This window comes from Lytechinus pictus, unplaced genomic scaffold, assembly GCF_037042905.1.
Source record: "Lytechinus pictus isolate F3 Inbred unplaced genomic scaffold, Lp3.0 scaffold_19, whole genome shotgun sequence".
NCBI classification, from domain to species: Eukaryota; Metazoa; Echinodermata; class Echinoidea; order Temnopleuroida; family Toxopneustidae; genus Lytechinus; species Lytechinus pictus.
In genome coordinates, this window is record NW_026974140.1 from 18,255,976 (window position 1) to 18,275,669 (window position 19,694).

Here is a 19,694-nt window from a genome sequence, read left to right on the forward strand (position 1 = left end):
GACATGTAACCAAATTTGAATAAAGCCACAGTGTTTTCCTAAGCATCTGTGACAAGATAAAGCATTATTTCATGATAAATGTACCCTTGGTTCTATACTAGACGAGTTATTTCATAACATGACTCCTAAGAAATTGAATCCCTAAATGTTTTTTATTATACTTTTTTAACCTTTAATCATATGAATTCTAAACAAATACATTTTTAATAATGAAACTGGTGAAAAGCTTACCATTATTTACCTAAAATTTTATTTCCAACTTACATTTCATTTCGGACCATGTTTTTAAAAAGAATGCTGTATGTTTTTTATGATGGCCCCCATGATCCCACAGACAGAATTCTAGGTGCTCAACTTTCAATGTTAATGCATCTATTAAAATTAATATTCATGTCTAGCGAATTTAGAAGTGGTTGTCAACTGGGTGCTATTCTTTTAAATCATTATTTCCTACTTAATTTGCATTATTTTTTTAGAATTTCTTTTATTTATTTATATCTTGTTTATCTATTTTTTTATTCATTCATTTATCCATATATCTATTCTTTAAGTATACTTTATTCAAAACAAAATATTATTTTTTAGAGGAAAATGAAACCCTTGGAGCAAGTTAGCTTGGGTAAAAGCAGGAAAATGAAAGAATGAGATCAATGAAAGTTTGAGTAAAATTTGATAAGAAATAAAGTTATGAGGATTTGTAGATCCTCCTATTGGCAATGCGAGCAAGATATGTGATGTCACATATGTAGGCATACAACTCTCCTTTTTGGACACTAGAAATATACCACAAAACATTGTTTTTATCATTCTAATGTTATGACAAAAAATTCATCAATGATATAATGTTAGCAAACTAATACATGCCCTCTTATAAAAGCGAACACCTAATCTTGCGATAGACTAGATAAAAATGAAAATTAATGTAAAGAATGGGAGAAGTTGTGACATCACAGCTCCTGGTCACATTAATTGCCATTTTATGATTTTCAGACCCTCCCATTGTGATATTCAAATACTCAAAACATTCTTTTTATTCATTCAATCTTCCTCAAACTTTGATTGATCTTTTTCTTTGATTATTCTCTTTTATATGAATTCAACCAGTGGTGTACAGTTTGGGGACCTTAATGGTTTTTACGACCAAGAAAACCAAAGGAGGAAAGAAATGGAAAGATAGAAGGGTGAAATATTATATTATTTTCTGAATATCATGTCAAAAGCTATATTAAATCTATATCATGTCAAAATCAAGATTTGATATTTGTAATAAAATGTTGAAATTTTTGCTCGCTTGCAATCTTAAAAATTTGGCCTGATACGCCATATCTGGCCCCCTCAAAATTTTTTGCTCATTATACGTGACTGAATTCAACTGGTTCAAAGGTTTCATTCTTCTGGGCCCCATGATTAACACGAGCAGATTTTTTTAATAGCTCCCATTTCATTAAAATAGGCTTAGAAACTCAATCCTTGTATTATACTCATCCAAAAATATATTGCGTTTAATTGTCTGAAATTTATACTTGCATTCTTTATAGCAAAAAATGATTTTTTTTTTTAATTGGCCCAAAGACTCACAAAAATATCAGAAACCGTATATTCCAAATTTTGTTTCATAAACCCACCAAAATTCGGGTAAGACAATTTTCCCCGGCATATTTTTTCATCACTATCATTATGCCGCACCCCTATTTTTAAAACTCCTTTTCCCCTTTGCGATTGGATGTTTTGGCGACACCTAAAATGCAGTTTGATGAGCGAATTTTTTCCTCCGGATTCGCCGAAAGAAATCATGTTTATTTGCACCTTTGAGGACTGTTCTGCCAGCTTTAACAAGAAATGGAAATTGGTTGAACATGAGTCCAAACACACCGGCATTGTGAGTTGAAAAAAAATCACAGACTTGAATTAGAATTGTATATTTTCACGTGCTCGACGCATTCATTCCTTCTTTTAATTCCAGTCCCATTCGTTCTCATTCACGTTTGTTGTTGGTGACGCACAGCATCACATCCCGTTCGTCTTCTCTCTCACAAACACATGCATGCACACCTAGCCAGGAGGCTCCTAACAAGTTAGAGAGTAAAAATCATTCATGATCATCATAAGTATGTCATTGTCATCATCATCGTCACCATCATCATCATTACCATTAGACAGCTGGCAGCCATCTGTTTCGAGGAGTTTTTAAATTTTTTTATTTCTCGTTAACATTCAATAACAGACGGCTCGCGATCGTGCAGCCACCATTAGGAGATAAACAATGCAAAATCCCCCAGTCCCCGATGGGGCTCATCGATTTCTGTCTTTATTTCATAAAAATATGTAAAAATAACTGGACAAAAATAAATATTAGATCTAGGCCTATTATTCCGTTTTGGCCTGAAATGCACCAAAATGGGGAAAAAATTAACTTAAAAGGACAAAAAACAGTGATTTACTTCAGTTGTCGCGCAACTTCACTTCCTTGGTTTATCGGAACTTTATACATATCGCCATTGAGTCCCTGTACAGATCGAGTGAGAACTTCGATCTCTGTATTTGGTGAGTGGAGCCAACGGAGTACAGCGGAACAACCAATTTAACAGAGACTGAAGCTTTTTTGGTCTACATAACCATCACCACGGGCACTATCGTCATCTTCATCACAATCATCAATGTCATTACCATTACCACTGTCGTCAATATTACCATTGTCGTCATCATGATCATCATCAACATTATCATCATTATCACCATCATAATCATCACCACCATCACCACCACCATCATCATCGCCACCATCATCATCACCACCATCATCATCATCATAATCATCACCCTAATCATCATTATCATCACCATCATTATCATCAACATCATCATCACCATCATTATCAACATCATCCTCTCAAGGTTTCCATCACATGTTTCAGGAGCATTTTGGATGAAATAAAAAAAAGTGAAATAGTTTGTCTTAAGGCTGGTTGAAGCAATATCATTTTTTTTTTATACACACAAAATGAATATAGGTGGGTGATGTATATTTATGTCCAAACACACATTAAAGACTGATATTTACATGATCTATCCCTCAGACAATCTCCCTTTGTTTCCCTAGCTCTTCTTGTCTTTCATGTGTACATTTCTTTCTCATTCTGTATCTACATATTGTTTGCCTATAATAAATCATGCTTGTTTCAGTTAATAGTCATGTTTGAGCTAATAAGATTTATATGTATGATGGTGGTACCCAAGTCTGCGCACCTCACAATTTGAGTTAAGATTTAACATGAATTTCTTTTATTTCACAGAATCTTTCAGTTGATAATGTTCCTTACATCATTATGAGTTGGTGTGCCAAATACAGTCAGTCCGCAAGCCCTGAAAAAGTAGCTTCTTTTATCCAAGTGATATTCATGACTAGAGGGTTTTTGCATAGTTAATGAGCTTGGTGCGAACCAAAACACCTCTTTCTATTCGGCCATTGCTGCTCTAAATATTGACAAAATTTCATGTTTTTGGTATCTTTGTAAAGAAGAAGAATCATTCTTTCAGGTCATGTGTTTGGATTTTTAAAAGAATGTTGTAATATAGGAAAAACTTTTGATCTAAAACATGAAACAAAATATTTTATTTTCATGCAACAAAAATTGTTGTTTTCACACTTAATTTCTATTTGGGCACAAATGATTTTTAAATCATGATAAAGCTGAAGATCTAAGCTTTAATATGTTACAATTTTTATAAGAAGATGTATTTTAGATGGGTCAGCAGCCAGCTTTTCATAGGCCAAGTACATTTTGCAGCTCAAAAACAAGAATACTGCGCTCTGATTGGTCATAGAGACCACACACCCACGCAAATTCCAATGTTCCCCACACTGGGCCTCTGCAAGGTCACACTCACCATGTGGTAACCTCTTCAAATTACCCGCGCCTGTTTGTTTTGAAAACAGTATTCAGCCAATCAGAACTCTGGATTTTATGTTACTCAGAAATTTCAGAAATCTCATCTTGCATCTTGATGGAAAAAGCTGGCTGCTGACCCATCTAAAAGATGCCACATATCAAGAGTGACATTGTAAGAAAGTATAGAGTTTGAGCTTTCTGATGATATAAGTAATGTTGGTGCCTAAAACACAAAATGTTGCACAATTTGCAAGTGAAAACAGAGGAAGAAAATTCTGTTTGATGCATCTTTTCAGGTAAAAAATTCACTTATTTATCAAAATATTTCATTTAAAAGAAATGACCAATATAAAAGAGTAACATTTACTCTTGCCCATGGTACAAAAATAATCAATATTACTAAAAAAGAAAGTGGTTAAATTCTTTGAGAAAGAAAGTCTCACAATTCACGAGATTTTGAAGGGACATGAATTCAGCCACGAGAGGACTTGGATAAATCTTGCTCATTAACACGGGCTTGCGGACTGACTGAATATCTCATAAAAATTTGAAAGAAATATATGATATTCTTTGAAAAAACCTCGGGCAGTCATTTTCAGATTGAACAAAAACATGGTGCCCCATGTCTGTGCACCCATTCACTTTGCACACGAATCAGTGATTTTGATGAGAAAGGCTGCATTTTGAGGCCATCACAAGAAATGCCCAAATTTCATTATTTTTCCACCATTGTGAGTCGGATTTTGTAATCAATATCTGTCTATGCATTAGATGTGTAAAGTTTGTGTTCGTTGCGTATCTTCTTTTACTAGAATCGCGCAGATACGTGTATGCGCAGACAAGGGGGACTGTGCAGACTTAGGGGAACTTGCCATATATATACTTTAACAGGAGACACAAGCACACATCATCCAAGGCAACCAAGACAATGGCCATGTTTACCTTGATGTCCTGCCTTAATACCCTTGACATTGTGGTGCCCCTTTTGATTTGGTGACACAACATTTGCTCCTGCGACAAATGCTCCGGGTTTAACTTTGTCATAAGATGTAGGGTTAGGGTTGCAATAGGGTTTTATGTTAGGTTGAGGGTCAGGTAAAGTGTTAAACACAGGGTTGAAGTTGGTTATTTGATTAGTGCGTAGAATTTAGAGTGGAGCAATTGTCGCCGGAGCAAATGTCATGGAACTTTTGATTTACCCCATTTTATATTAAATAAATGTCCCTTTACTCCCTCATACTAGAAACTTTGCCTTGCACTAGAAATAATGATGTTGAATAGTAGGTCAAGTCCACCCTAGGAATAAAATGATTTTCATCAAGAGAGAGAAAATCTAAGAAACATAATGCTGAAATTTCATCAGAATCAGACATACATGTATATTTATGACCTTTGTAATTGTTCTTTTTTTTTACAGAATTGCATGAATAACTCAGTGACATGCAAATGAGAAAGTTGATGTCACTTGCTCACTATTTCTTGTGTTTACTAAATTGTATGAATTATACAATATTTAGATTTTGTACAGATTTTATAATAAGGATTAAACCACAAAATGTTAGCCAATAACAATACCACATCTTCAGGGAGGAATTAACCTTTGTTTATAGTGAGGAGAAAAAATGAAATATTTCATATAAATTATAATGAAATGGAAAAAAAAAATAGTGAGTGGTTTATGTCACCATTTTCTTGATTTGCATACCCACCAGCATGTGCCAATAGTTTGGGTTTTTTTTAATATAAGTTAAATTTTCAAATGTCAAAATTTTCTCAATGTTACATCTAATTTTGATGTAATTTACAGGGTTTTTTTAGCATGGGGTATTGTTTCCTCTTTTTATTCCACTCAACTTTTTGTTGCCCAGGTAGACTTCATATTTGAGTCCTGTGTTTGTCCACAGTTTTCAGAGTAAGACATTGATATAGGCCTACTGTTCCATTTTTCTTTTCAATTTTAATAGATAGTGTTAAATTTTCATATTGTCAAAATTTTCTTTCAAAAGATGGTAAATTGGTAGTGACTTGAAGACAACAAGGCTCATCAATGAGGACTTGACCTTGTCCATTCTCATGTAATGTTGCTTTTACAACTAGTTATGCATTCCTAGCAAATAACAGGAACTACAAAATGTCATGATATTTGTTTTTTTGTTTTTCTAGAAACCGTTTGTATGCACCCATGAGGGGTGTACCAAGGCCTTCACTAGAAAGCCTCATCTACAGAGACATCTTGGTTCTCACAGTAATCAAAACGATTTCTTGTAAGTATCTGCTTAATATGCAAAATCCCCCAAAATTTTGTTTGCTTTATCATTGTTTTCCCTAGGAAAACCCTTCTTCAACAGCAAGATTGAATACATCTAGGCGTAGTAAGTTCTGACTTACTGCTTATGTTAAGTTCTGACTTACTTCTGACTTAATCAAGTAAAATGTGAAATAATGACCACGTGCTGAAAATCTCTAATACAGATTAGCTGGTTTATTTAATTTCATCAATTAATAGCTGGGGATAAAATCTTCTGACAGATGCCCTGTTTGTTTTCATCACTATTGTACATGAATAGCAAATCCTCATTTTCTATCAGAATAGTTTGGCATAATTAATTTTAGTCATAGATTTAACAACTTTGGTGATAAGTTTGTTTGATTGGTATAAAAAATAATTTTGTAATTCCAACAACTGGAACCCCTGAATGATATTGTGTAAAATAATATTTACTTGCTATTTTTAAACAGATGCGAGGAGGTAGGATGTGGGGCAGCATTCAACAACAAAGATAATCTTAAGAGGCATATTAAAAGAGTACATCAAGGCAGACAATACAAGGTGAGATCAAGCTCCTGAAATCTCGTAATTTTTTTAATGTAAAGTCTTTACATCTAAAACATTCCTTTTTTTCCATCACAACATTACACCTGCTTTATGGTAATTTTTTTATTGCTAAGCCCCAAGCTTCATGACCCTCTCATCAACTTAAGATTATAGTATGCCAAAACTTCTTTATGTAGCTCCAGCAACTACACCATCTTTGAAATCTTAACTAAAACTGGTTGATTTTTGCGATTGTGGAAAAGAGAATGGGTGATTTCAAGTACGGTGTTCAGTGTTGGTGTTGGTGTTGAGAGCGTAAAAAGGCAGCTGAACCGAGCTCCAACACCGAGCTGGGTTCAGAGGAACGATACTGATTGCATTGTCGATAGCACATGACGTCACGCCTCTGCGCTGCGCTGCTAAATCATCTCAACTTCACGCGAGAAGTCTCGACGACGAAATTGAAATCGGAGAGAAATGCATTAATTTCTCATCGTACAGAATACAAATGCTTTAATTAATTCAAGAATTCGACAGAGTGAACATTATTCTTCATCAAAATATATAAATCTCTAATGATTTGTACTCATCTTAACTGTAAAAGCTAATTTTACGGGGGTGTTTCATCGTGTTCGCCGCCTGTTCACGAGCTTGAGATTGCCAACACCAACACCGAACTTGAAATCATAATTTTCCCAATCCCTGGGGGTTAGTGTTGGAGAATGGGGAAATTGCACGTAGATCGTCAACACCAGCCGCAGTGCTGGGTTCAGCAGACGACATTCAACACCATCCTTCAACACGAACTGCCGGAAATACGTCGTATATTCCGAGGTCAATCCCAACACCAGCCTGATTTCAAGTACACCGTACTTGAAATCACCCAATGTTTTCTGATGTCATCACACCAATCAGATGAACCTTTTCATTAAAATAATTTGTTAATACATTAGTAATTACTCATTTTCTACTATAATCTTATAAATTTCATATATACCTTCAAATAATGTGATGGACATTTTGATAGATTTTGTAAGAATTAACGTTACCACAAATGGGATTTTTTTTTAATACTAAATCAGTAATTAATTTGTTGTTCTTTATTTTCAGTGTGATCATGCAGATTGTGGTAAAACATTCAACAAACATCAGCATCTCACTGTACATCAGTATGTTCATACAAACATCAGACCATTCAAGTAAGTCATCAGGGATACACTAAGAAGTTTGAAAGTCTTAGAAGTGTTGGAATTTGTGGGTTAATTTCATTAAAAAAAATTAAATTGCTGTTTCAAGTGCTACATGAATTTGATATAATTATCTTCTAATGATTTGAATTCTTCTGCTTCTTAAGAGTACATGGGTCATTCCATCTGGATTCACCCAGTGGTTGCACCCGACCGTCTCAGAATTCATTGTAATTTGTTACACATAAAATTCACCATGGCCCACGCACAAAACAAAAAAAATAAGTCCAATTGGTCCGTCGGTTCTCGCGCTACAGCCCGCCCTTTTCTCCATGTTTTGACAAAAATGGGCATGACCTTCAACTTTCAATGGCCACTGCGTCGTAATGTGTTGACCAATCTTCATGAAACTGGTACCATTTATTAGGATATTCAGAGTGGAATCCAAACATGCATCAAAAAATGTATTGGAGCGATTTATAAGGTCGTGACCTTTGACCTTGAATTTGACCCCCGGACAAATAATTTTTAAACTTGATTTTCGTGTATGTTAATTATTAGTATGATATTGACAAAATATGTTAAAACCAATGATGATATTTTATTTCTTCACCTTTAAAAACTCTTCCAAAGATACCATGATATTTCACTCTAGTCCCACATACTAATATTCATGTTAGTAAAAGTGTTGACCAGTTACATGATTTCTTCCAATCTTAAGTTACGTATGCAAACACATGAAAAGAAATCAAGCTCATCAGTTTACAAATGAAACATTAAACATTTATGCTCATGAAAAGGTATCTGTTTAGGCATTTTGATGTTCAGCAATATATATCATATATATATATATATATTCTTGTTAGTAAAGTGTTTACTTTTATCATCAAATTGTTGAGTATATGCCTATTTACTAACAAGAAGATATATATATACTGATGTGCTTAATATCTTTTCATGTGCATGCATACTGTAACTTAAGATTGGAAGAAATCATGTAACTGGTAAACACTTTACTAACATGAATATCAGTATGTAGGACTAGAGTGAAATATCATACTAATAATTAACATATACGAAAATCAAGTTAAAAAATTATTTGTCCGGGGGTCAAACTCAAGGTCAAAGTAAAGGTCAAGGGTCACGACCTTATAAATCGCTCCAATACATTATTTGATGCATGTTTTGGATTCCTCTCTGAATTTCCTAATAAATGGTACCAGTTTCATGAAAATTGGTCGACACGTTATGATGCAGTGGCCATTGAATGTTGAAGGTCACGCCCATTTTTTGTCAAAACAAGGAGAAAAGGGCGGGCCGTAGCGCGAGAACTGACGGACCAATTGGACTTATTTTTTTTGTTTTGTGCGTGGGCCATGGTGAATTTTAAGTGTACCAATTTACAACAAATTCCGAGAGGGTCGGGTGCAAAATTGCACATTCATTGGGTGAATTGGCATGGAATGACCCACATGTGAATTTTTTTTTTTTTTTTTAAGGGGGGCCCCATGTCTGCGCACCAAACTATTTATTTTACAAAAATTTTAAGTTGATAGTTTTCCTTGTATTCTTATTAGTAAGTGTGCCAAAAATTTCATAAAATTTTGAAAGAAACATATTATTAGTATTTTCTTGGAAGAAAACCTCAGCCAGCCATTTTCAGATTGAACAAAAAGATTACCCCATGTCTGCGCACCCATTCACTTTACACACGATTCAGGGATTTGATGAGAAAGGTTGCATTTTGAGGCCGTCACGTGAAATGCCTGAAATTCAATATTTTCCACCATTTTGTGTCAGATTTTTTAATGATTATCTATGAAATGCAGGTGTAAGGTTCGTGGTCGTTGCCTATCTTCTTTTATTAGAATCACGCAGAAACACGTGTGCGCAGACTTAGGGGACCTTACCATACACGAGTATAACTAATCTTTTGTCATCATATTGAGATTTTTCTGGCTCATTTTCCCTTTTTTATTATAATTTTATGGATATCCATTGAATCACCATTTTATGTTGTAACTGATTTTGTTTCTTTATTTTTTGTCTCGCCTGCATAGCAGAGCGAGACTATAGGCGCCGCTTTTCCGACGGCGGCGGCGGCGGCGGCGTCAACATCAAATCTTAACCTAAGGTTAAGTTTTTGAAATGACATCATAACTTAGAAAGTATATGGACCTAATCGCTCGAGGGTATTCATTTGTCTCGCAATCTACTATGGTCAACAAGGAAATTCGTGATTACTCTCGCAAAAAGTGTTCACTGGCTTTCTAGGAAATTCGTGATCACTCTCGCAAAAAGTGTTCCACTTGTTTTACATTTTGTTGCATAACTTGCTTATTCTGAATTTGTCCTCATCATTACACTAGTTATTCATCTATCTTTGAATTTTTTATTTATTTTAGATGTGAAGAAGAAGGATGTGATGCAAGTTTTCTAATTCCAAGCAAACTTAAACAACATATGAAAGTTCACCAGGGTGAGAGACAGCATTTTCATTACTATTCAGTCGTGGATCTAGGAGGGGGGGGGCGCAAAGAGCAAATTTGAAAAATGGGGGAGCTGATGATAAAACCTGGGTCTTGTTTCATGGAGACTTATGATATCAAACGCACAATTACTATAACAAATTTTCTCTCAGCCAATCAGATTGAAGGATTTCAATAGCTTATAACTGTTACTGCAAATTTGTCATTGAAAACAAGTTTTATGAAACGGGGCCCTACTTTAGCAACCACCTGTTTATAAAGATAGATAACAAAAAGGATTCCCCATTGAAACCTGCATTTCAGGTACCTGGACATAAAGACCCCGCCTGCTCATGAAGACCAATCTTTTGTCTCTCATGGGTGGTCTTTATACAGGTTTGACTTTATATTTCTGTTTCTGTTATGGTAACTCCCATAGGAACTTGACAGGTCAGCTTTTTGCTGGTATATAAGCAATAGCATAGGAAACATTTTACGTCTTAGTTAATCAGGCATAGTGGCTGACCTTATAGACTACAGATATTACTCTCTGGTCTTTTTATCAAAGTGGAGACAATGGCAGAGTTGAGATCTCACAACCTTACGATCATCAGTCCAATGCTCTAACCACTAGACCAAATTTTGTCTTCCTTGAGCAATCTTTATATTCAGTTGGTGATTCTCAGACTATAGAGGGGCGTGTCCCTTGCAACACCACCTTGATTTGCCTCTGCGTTAAATGCTTATTGTTTTTAGTATATGCCATTACTGCATCTTTGTTTTTTTTCTTTTCTTTATAAGTTTATTCACAATTGAATTGATAGATTTACTGGAAAGCCAGAGCTGTTAACATTTGTTGTTGTAGTGAGGAATAATTCAAAAACTCTGACATAGTTTAAGCAGGCCAAACAATTTCTAAAAATCATGTGTAATGACATGATTAGAATGTTTTGACTTGGTATTTATCAGGAGCGAATGCATTAATGAATAGAAGACAAAAATCCCTCGCTCTTGATAAATTGAAAGATTCTCAAGAAAATAGTGTTAAAAGTGATATTACTTCCAAAAAGTTCATGCTGGGCAGTTGCTAACAAATAAACTGGCTAAGAAGGGGTTGGGAAAGATTGATGACTTTTCTGTTTTCTGATTGGTCGGATGATAAGTAGCGTAATTCGATGGATATTTGTTTATATTTTGATTTTATTAAGGGTATACCTGCACAAGAGAAGGATGTAATGACTGGTTCAGTAAATGGAGTGAACTAAGAGCTCATTTGGCTACCCATACATCCGGTGAGTGTTGACTAGTATTCAAAGCCTCTCTCAATTATCATCATCATCATCACCATCATCATCATCTTCATCATAGTCATCATCATCATCATCATAGTCATCATCATCATCTTCATCATAGTCATCATCATCATTATCATCATCATCATAGTCATCATCATCATAGTCATCATCACCTTTACTGTCACTGCCATCGATGTCATCATCACCAGCAGCAGCGTCATCATCATCACCATCATCATCATCATCATCATCATCATCATCATAGTCATCATCATCATTAGTAAACCTGTACCAATTCACATAAAAAACGATAGTACACAGAAACTCAAATCACCTAAGCAGACAGTTGTGTGTCTGGTCCATGCAACTTGGAGGTATCCATCTATTGCATTCAATTGTAAAAATTTATGAAATCCAACGATTACCCTGATAAAGATCTTATTTATCTAAAGATTGATATAATTAAGCAGTATAGAGAAGCTATGACCATGCTGTTTCATTTAGCAATCATTTCTTCCACCTATTCATCCAGGCATGAATCACCAGCATCACTCTTTCCAGGAGTCATTTTTTTGCTGTTTATATTTATTTTCTTAATTTTTTGTTTTGTGTACACCATACAAATCATTGCCAATAGTATACATCACCATGATGTAGTATATTGTTCATATTCATTCACTGCTAGCCCTATATGTCTGATAATCTTTTGCTTACAGTACTTTTTAAAAAATTCTTTAGTTATCCTGTGTCAATTGATTATCATTACAGAATTTCCTTGTGATGAATGCAGCATGGTGTTTAACAAGAAACACAAGGTAGGTGTAGTAAATAATAACATTAGATTTGTTAAGTTAATCTTGTTCAAGATTGAAATAATAATTATAATAATAGGGATTTATATAGTACCATATATCTAGAAATAATCTATTCCAAGGCGCATTATTATTATTGTTATTACCCCGGCTTTAGCTCGAGCTGCCTATCAGCGCTCGGCGTATTGAAGAATTGATCCTGCCGGGTACTCATTCACCTCACCTGGGTTGAGTGCAGGACATTGTTGTTAAATTTCTTGCTGAAGGAAAACACGCCATGGCTGAGATTCGAACCCACGTCCCTCTGATTGAAAGATGAAAGTTGTAACCACTAGAATACAGTGCACCCTCATAAGTATTTTTTATGAAACTACATGTCGAGCATCAGACCTGAAGATTCTCTGACAGTGCAGCATGTGCTTGCCTATGTAATTTCTTAAAAAAGAATCAAATCAATGAGAGTACAGACTGAAGTGAAATATTTCCAATAAAACATCGCTGTTTAATGTTTAAATTGAATCTAGAAAGTGAAATATCATATTTCAAGAGAGTCTCAGCAGCAAGAAAACAAATATAAGAAATAATCTAGTTGAATTTGTTTGAGGTATGTTGAGTTTTGCTGTATGCAAGTTATTTTTGTGACAATGAATTTAACCCGGGGGGGGGGGGCACTTACATTGACAAATGGATACCATGCGTGACCAAAAAACACGTAAAAAGGATGTCTTTTTCAAGATAGGGCACGTTAAGTATGTAACGTAATAAGGGTGTCAAAAACACTAAAATAATGAAAAAAGGGTATCCATTTTGCTAGGAAAGCTACGTGTTAAGGGTCAAATTTGCAAGGGTATAAAAAATAAAATGTTTCATAAAGGATGTACTTTTTGCCCCAACGGTCAACACTACGTGTTTAGAGTACGATTTGCGTGAGGTGTGGGAGGTGGGGCTGTACTAAACCCAATGATGTAGGTAAAGGTAAAACCCTAAAACCTTACAATTAAAATATCGCTGTACTTGTTTAGGGGTTCAATTTAGGGAATGCTTGCCAAGAGTATCCTTTTGTTTCCAATACTTGTTAAGGGTAGGGTTTCACACGCCAATACTTGTTAAGTGGTGCATTTTCAGTATATGGAAAATACTAGTTTAGGGTGCTTTTCGAGACCCCATGGTCGCGCATGGTATCCAATCATCAATGGAAGTGGCCCCCCCCCCCCCCCCCACCGGGAATTTAATAATTTTATCACAACTTTTGAAATAAAATAAAAAATCTGGACAAAATAGAAATAAACCTTATTAATAAAAGAAAAAAAGAATCTTTTGGTTTGAGGTATGAGCATATAACTTACTGCCCATTATAAGTCCTGGTATGTAGGGCAGCAATGAAGGATCTCCACTAGTAACATAATAGCTTGGCAGTGGCACCGATGTTGTTTGGGGGTCAGAGGTCAAGCGAGTGAATCAAGTGTCGGAAGTCAAATTGACATGAAATCTCAATAAATCTATATTACTATGAAAGCATAAAATGGGTAAGATAATTTTAACTATTGTTGCACATACAAGCCACTTTTACTATACAATTAAACCTTGTATTAATTATCCTTCCAGAGGTTTGCTTGTCTGATATACCTTTAAAGTGCATCCAATATTATATGATTTTTGTTATGGTTTACAGCTGTGAGACACTTTCCATGCTAAAAAGAGTCGTAATTGAGTTTGTTTATCTGTTTCTTGTTCCCCGTCCGGTCTGAAATGTAGCTTCGTAATCACATGATGGTTCATGCTACTGAGAGAGAAGTCTTTGTCTGTCCTAGAGATGACTGTGATAGAAGATTTATGAAGGTAAGCATCATGAGAGCATCCCATGAAACAAGTAATATGTGATTTTCATTGAATACTGTTATAAGCTAGTGTAAATCCTGTTCTATGATTGGCTTAGAGCAAACTAGTCTCTGAAAATCACTGACACTGACAATGCTCCCCTGAAGAAAGCAGTAAAGGGAAGAAAAGATGAGACTGAGAGGGGGGACAAGAAGATATGATGGAAGATAAAGAGAGTAAGTAAGGAGTACTTCAGTCATCTAGGATGAATGCATCTTAAGATGATGGTATATCAATTTTGCAATGTCGATGATTGGATATGTGAAGCATTCTGTAAAACTTTTGTTTCTCAGTAGGCATACTGCTTATTCACTTCAGATGAAAAAATGTTTGACTTGTAGTTTAAGATAATTTATTACAGTGATTTTGGAAAGATATCAATTTTAGTTGAGAAAAAAAGATATTTTGATAGAAAGGAATAGTGGAATGTATCAGAATTATAATAACCTAGAGCTGCAGATAAGAAAGCAAAGACATTGTCATCCTCTTGGATAATCATTGAATCAATTAATAGCACCAACATATCCACACAATAGTGTAATCTACTTGTACACTGTATATACATGTAATGAGAGAGCAAAAAACAAAACAAAAACTGTATCCCTCAAAAATTGTCAATTTGATAATGATAAAAATCTTGTCATGGACACAAAACTATTATATAAGTCCTGAATGAGTATTTTTTTCCTCAATCTGATCCCATTTTCATGTGGTGTATGTGTATGTCAATGCTAAGGGGTATTGTTTGCTATTTTGTAAAACTGGGTTTGTACCAAAGTAAGGTATGATTATGATGAATTAATCCAGTGTCAATTAAGACATTCTACAAGAGATGCACACAAATTAATTGTAAAATACCTTATTATTATTTATTTGTTCTTTGTACTACTACAGCATGAAAGCTTGCGGCTTCACATCAGTAAGTTCCATGAGGGCGCTAGACCATTTTCTTGTTCTCACTCTGGTTGTATGAAGACGTTCAGCTATAAGAAATCATTAGTTCAACATCAAGTGGTTCATCAACCAGGTTATCAAAAACCACCTCCAAAGGTAGACACCCTCTTTATCTATTATCTGTCTTTTATTGATTAATCTAATTATCTGTATTTATTTTCTTGCTTTAAATGCTTTTTACTTGTGCTTACAACCATTTTCCAATGTTATTGGTAACTATCTGGTAAAATAATTTTATGATAGTTGAAGTATGCAAAGCTTTTGATGTTTTGACTTCACTTAAAATTCTGTGAGCAAACTGACGTAAATAATAATAAGTGATTCAGGAAAGAATAGAATTCATAAACTTGGCTTCTTTTGTACTTTATTTATTATATGTATGTCTTTATCTACGTTTGGTATTTTGTAACTTAACTTTCACAGCCTCGGAAGAGACGTAGTCTTGCTTCAAGACTTGCTGGCCATGGTGACGTTGATGAGCCCGACCTTCTCTCAAGTCCTCTTCATACATTGACCTTTGACCCTGGAAAAGGAGACCCTCAAATGAGCCCTAATGTGAACACTGCACAATCCAGTGATATCCCATCTACTTCAACCTCAGTGACCTTTGACACTACTAAGGAAGATTCACCAAAAAGGTCAAAGTTGAATACTGAATGTTCAAGTGAGATCCCTTCTTCATCAACCTCACTGACCTTTGACACTGGAAAGGAAGACTTGCCAAAAAGGTCAAAGTTGAATACTGAATGTTCAAGTGAGATCCCTTCTTCATCAACCTCACTGACCTTTGACACTGGAAAGGAAGACTTGCCAAAAAGGTCAAAGTTGAATACTGAATGTTCAAGTGAGATCCCTTCTTCATCAACCTCACTGACCTTTGACACTGGAAAGGAAGACTTGCCAAAAAGGTCAAAGTTGAATACTGAATGTTCAAGTGAGATCCCTTCTTCATCAACCTCACTGACCTTTGACACTGGAAAGGAAGACTTGCCAAAAAGGTCAAAGGTAAATACTGAAAATTCAAGAGAGATCCCTTCTACATCAACCTCACTGACCTTTGACACTAGAAAGGACGACTCTCCAAAAAGGTCAAAGGTGAATGCTAAACAATCAAGTGATTTTCCTAGTACTTCAACCTCAGTGACCTTTGATACCAGAAAGGAAGACTCTTCAAAATGTTGGAAGTTGAATTCTGAACAATCGAGAGTGATTCCTTCTACATCTACCTCAGGACAGAAATGTCTACCTTCAGCGACTTCGTCTAGAAAGGGCTCTCTCAAAGCTGACAAGAAGAAGAAAACATTATCCCAAGTTGATGAAAATAATCTTGATGTGTGTGCTACAAATATTCTTCTCAGCATGCAAGGAATAGAATACATGTCACCTGATTTTGATTGGAGGTCACCTGACTTTAATGGGAGTAAAGACAAGGAATTCTCAGAGACAATTGATCACACAGACACTCTATCAATGGACTGTTGTTTGACAAATAATGAGAGGATAAAGGCAAAGTAACTTCCTGTTTTAACACAAGTTTTTGTAAGATGTGAAACACAGGTCTTGCCATTGACTTAGAATCTTCTGAACAATTTGAAATTACATTGGATATTATTTTTATCCTATCTAAACGAAAGTAATTCATAAATCGTGATTTATATTCACCAACTGATAAAATCAGTCTAAATCATGTTAGCCATACATTCAGACTGCCATGGTGCAAGTTTTAGGGATATTTTCTTCTTTTATACTGAAAGTTATGAAAAATTAAACTGATATCATTGGAAAACTTAATTATTTTTCTTTACAATGGTGTGGCATTTTTGTGGTATTATGTGGCATTATGTAATCCTAGAATATTTAGTTTACCAAGAATAAAGGGCATAGTCAAATGTTGCTAAATGCATTGTTTTCTAACCAAAATCTCCATTTCTTTTAAATGTGCAATGTACTTTGAACTATGTATGGGAAACTGTTTTGCAAAATTTTATTGGTGTAATGGTGCTTTCTTTAAAGAATAGAATTTGATTGAATAAATGTTCTTCAAAACAGAAACCAACATTTCAAACTTGTTTAAAATTGATCAACATTATACCAAACACATTTGACCCATTCTATGAGAATACACCATGTGTGGATTTCCAGCATCGATGCATCAACATCATTCAAACTAGGTCAATCTTTCATTCATCCATCATGAATTGGGAATTCAGAAATGAAAACAACAAATTTTTGCAATATTTCATTTTTATATTGTTGCATATTCATCACTCCATGAGCATAAGACGTGACAGATCATTGTAAAGAGATATAATCATGCTTTCCAATGATACCATATTCACATATGACAGAGCTTTAGGATTTATATTTGCCCCTTACTCTTTGAGTTACATTATTTTAAGGGTTTTATATTTTTAAGTATTTAGTTCCTTTTGCTATTAAGAGTATTATTTCATTAAATGATACAACAAATTCCACACTGGTGCCAAATCATCGATTGATATTTTAATAAACAATTAAAATATGCATTGAAATTTGTCAAGTTAGGGTGATGTTTTCTATATTAACTTTGCTTTAGAGTGGTGAAACATGATCATTTTAAGTCCAAGAAAATGTTCTTTCTAAATGGATTTATCTTCAGTAAAAATGTAGGAAAGTCAAGTTTAACTTCCCTATCTGTAATCTGCTGGTACTGGTCAAATAACTTGTTATAATTTAACTTGTATGGTTAAGAACATTAATTTTATGAGTAAATAAACAGGGGCATGTTTCTCAACACTTGGACAAGTTGGTCATATCTTTATCCACCAACCATGGAGTTAGTTCCAATCTTACTAAACCCTTTTCACAAAAGTATTTTAAACTTGAATCCATTGATATCGATACTATCAGTAGAAAGTACATACATGTACAAGACGTAGCCTTAGTCACAAAAAAACATAATTTTCAAAAAGTAAAATCATGATAAAACTGCAATTATTGTGATGAATTTGGAAATACATCTAATCAAAATAATAGCAGAGGCAAAATATGCATCAAACATACTTAAACCATGCAGACATGAGCATTAAATTGCTGAGAAAATAAAGTTATCACTAATTCATTTCATGACTAAAAATCGCATGTGGACGTTGAGATGCGTACCCCGGGATATCAAATTTTAATAGTTTACAGAAGTAAACCATAAAGGCTTTCTTCATAAAATGATAATTATACAGGTTTTTATGATTCCAAACATCATCAAAATATATTGTATAATAAATTGCTAAACTCTTTAGATACCGAAACATACGATTTGATAAATTATATGCATAAATTAGAAAGAATTTATCAAAATGTTGATAAGGGTCTGAAAACAGCGAGTACGAGTCCAGTTATGGATGGCCTGACATGGTAGAATCTATCGATTCAATTATTTTACTTTTTCAAAATGATTGGTTTTGTGGCGTTTTACCAACACTTGTTATAATTTCTGTGCATTACAATTATTATTGAATGATTTATCACACTTGTTTTGCAATGTAATTTCATCTTCTATGAATTATTACGTAATGTTATAATTTTCTAATTTCGAGGCACTTTTGCGTGTCATAGTCTACCCATGTGATATCACTACGTCATTAAGAAAGAAGTTATGACAGGTTCGGAGGTGTCGTAAATATTTAGTCAGGTTGTTGTCCCCGATCTTGGCAAAGAGGGCTCCGTGAAACGGTTAGCGGACAAGTAGCTCACTATCTCCGATTTAGTCAAGAAGTTAGACTTATGACTGTGTTGAGAAATGGGCCCCAGGTCTCATTAGATGGAAGGGCTGTGGTGTGATATTTATCAACCTTGTAATTGCCTTTGATACCTTCTCAAACCATTATCACTCTTTAATTGATCCCAAAGCAGGTGCCCTGCTATCTGGAAATAATCAAATGCCATCTGAAGTCATTTTTACTGCTGTTTGATAGTTATAAAGAGCACTTTTGTTTTAGGGGAATCAATATAATTACAGACTTCTTCAAATCATGTATTGTGGTTGACCTGGGGAGCTTTTAATGAAAGGACTTGTCGGACATCTCATCCAACAAGTCCCATTTTATCCGACAGTTACCATAACATTACTTTCAGCCAATGAAAATGAATTAAAGATGTCAGATCTGACAACTTGTCAGACAAAAATGTTGATGAAATGCTCCCGTTATCAGATGTGTGAGAAGACACATCATATATCATATTACATGAGTTTAAGCTGCTAATGGGTATGCTGCAGGTATAACTACTTTGTATTCACTATTAAAGGTAAAGGATTCTATTGTTTTTAATCAAAGGCATTGTGCAATCATCATTTCTGGCATTAATGGATGTCCCAATAATCATCCTTGTTTTCAAATAAAACTACATGAATATCATGAA

At 34.7% G+C, this 19,694-nt stretch overlaps 1 protein-coding gene across 1 annotated transcript; it reads left to right on the top strand.

The window, feature by feature from the left end:
* The first annotated feature begins 1,739 nt into the window (after positions 1-1,739).
* Positions 1,740-19,694, top strand: LOC129260760 (zinc finger protein ZXDC-like). The gene is made up of 10 exons (XM_064114236.1): positions 1,740-1,879; positions 6,054-6,154; positions 6,630-6,720; positions 7,816-7,904; positions 10,298-10,371; positions 11,569-11,652; positions 12,424-12,470; positions 14,223-14,306; positions 15,240-15,395; positions 15,723-19,694. Exons 1-10 carry the CDS (start codon positions 1,754-1,756, stop codon positions 16,812-16,814), a joined length of 1,944 nt encoding a protein of 647 aa, XP_063970306.1. The 5' UTR covers positions 1,740-1,753; the 3' UTR covers positions 16,815-19,694.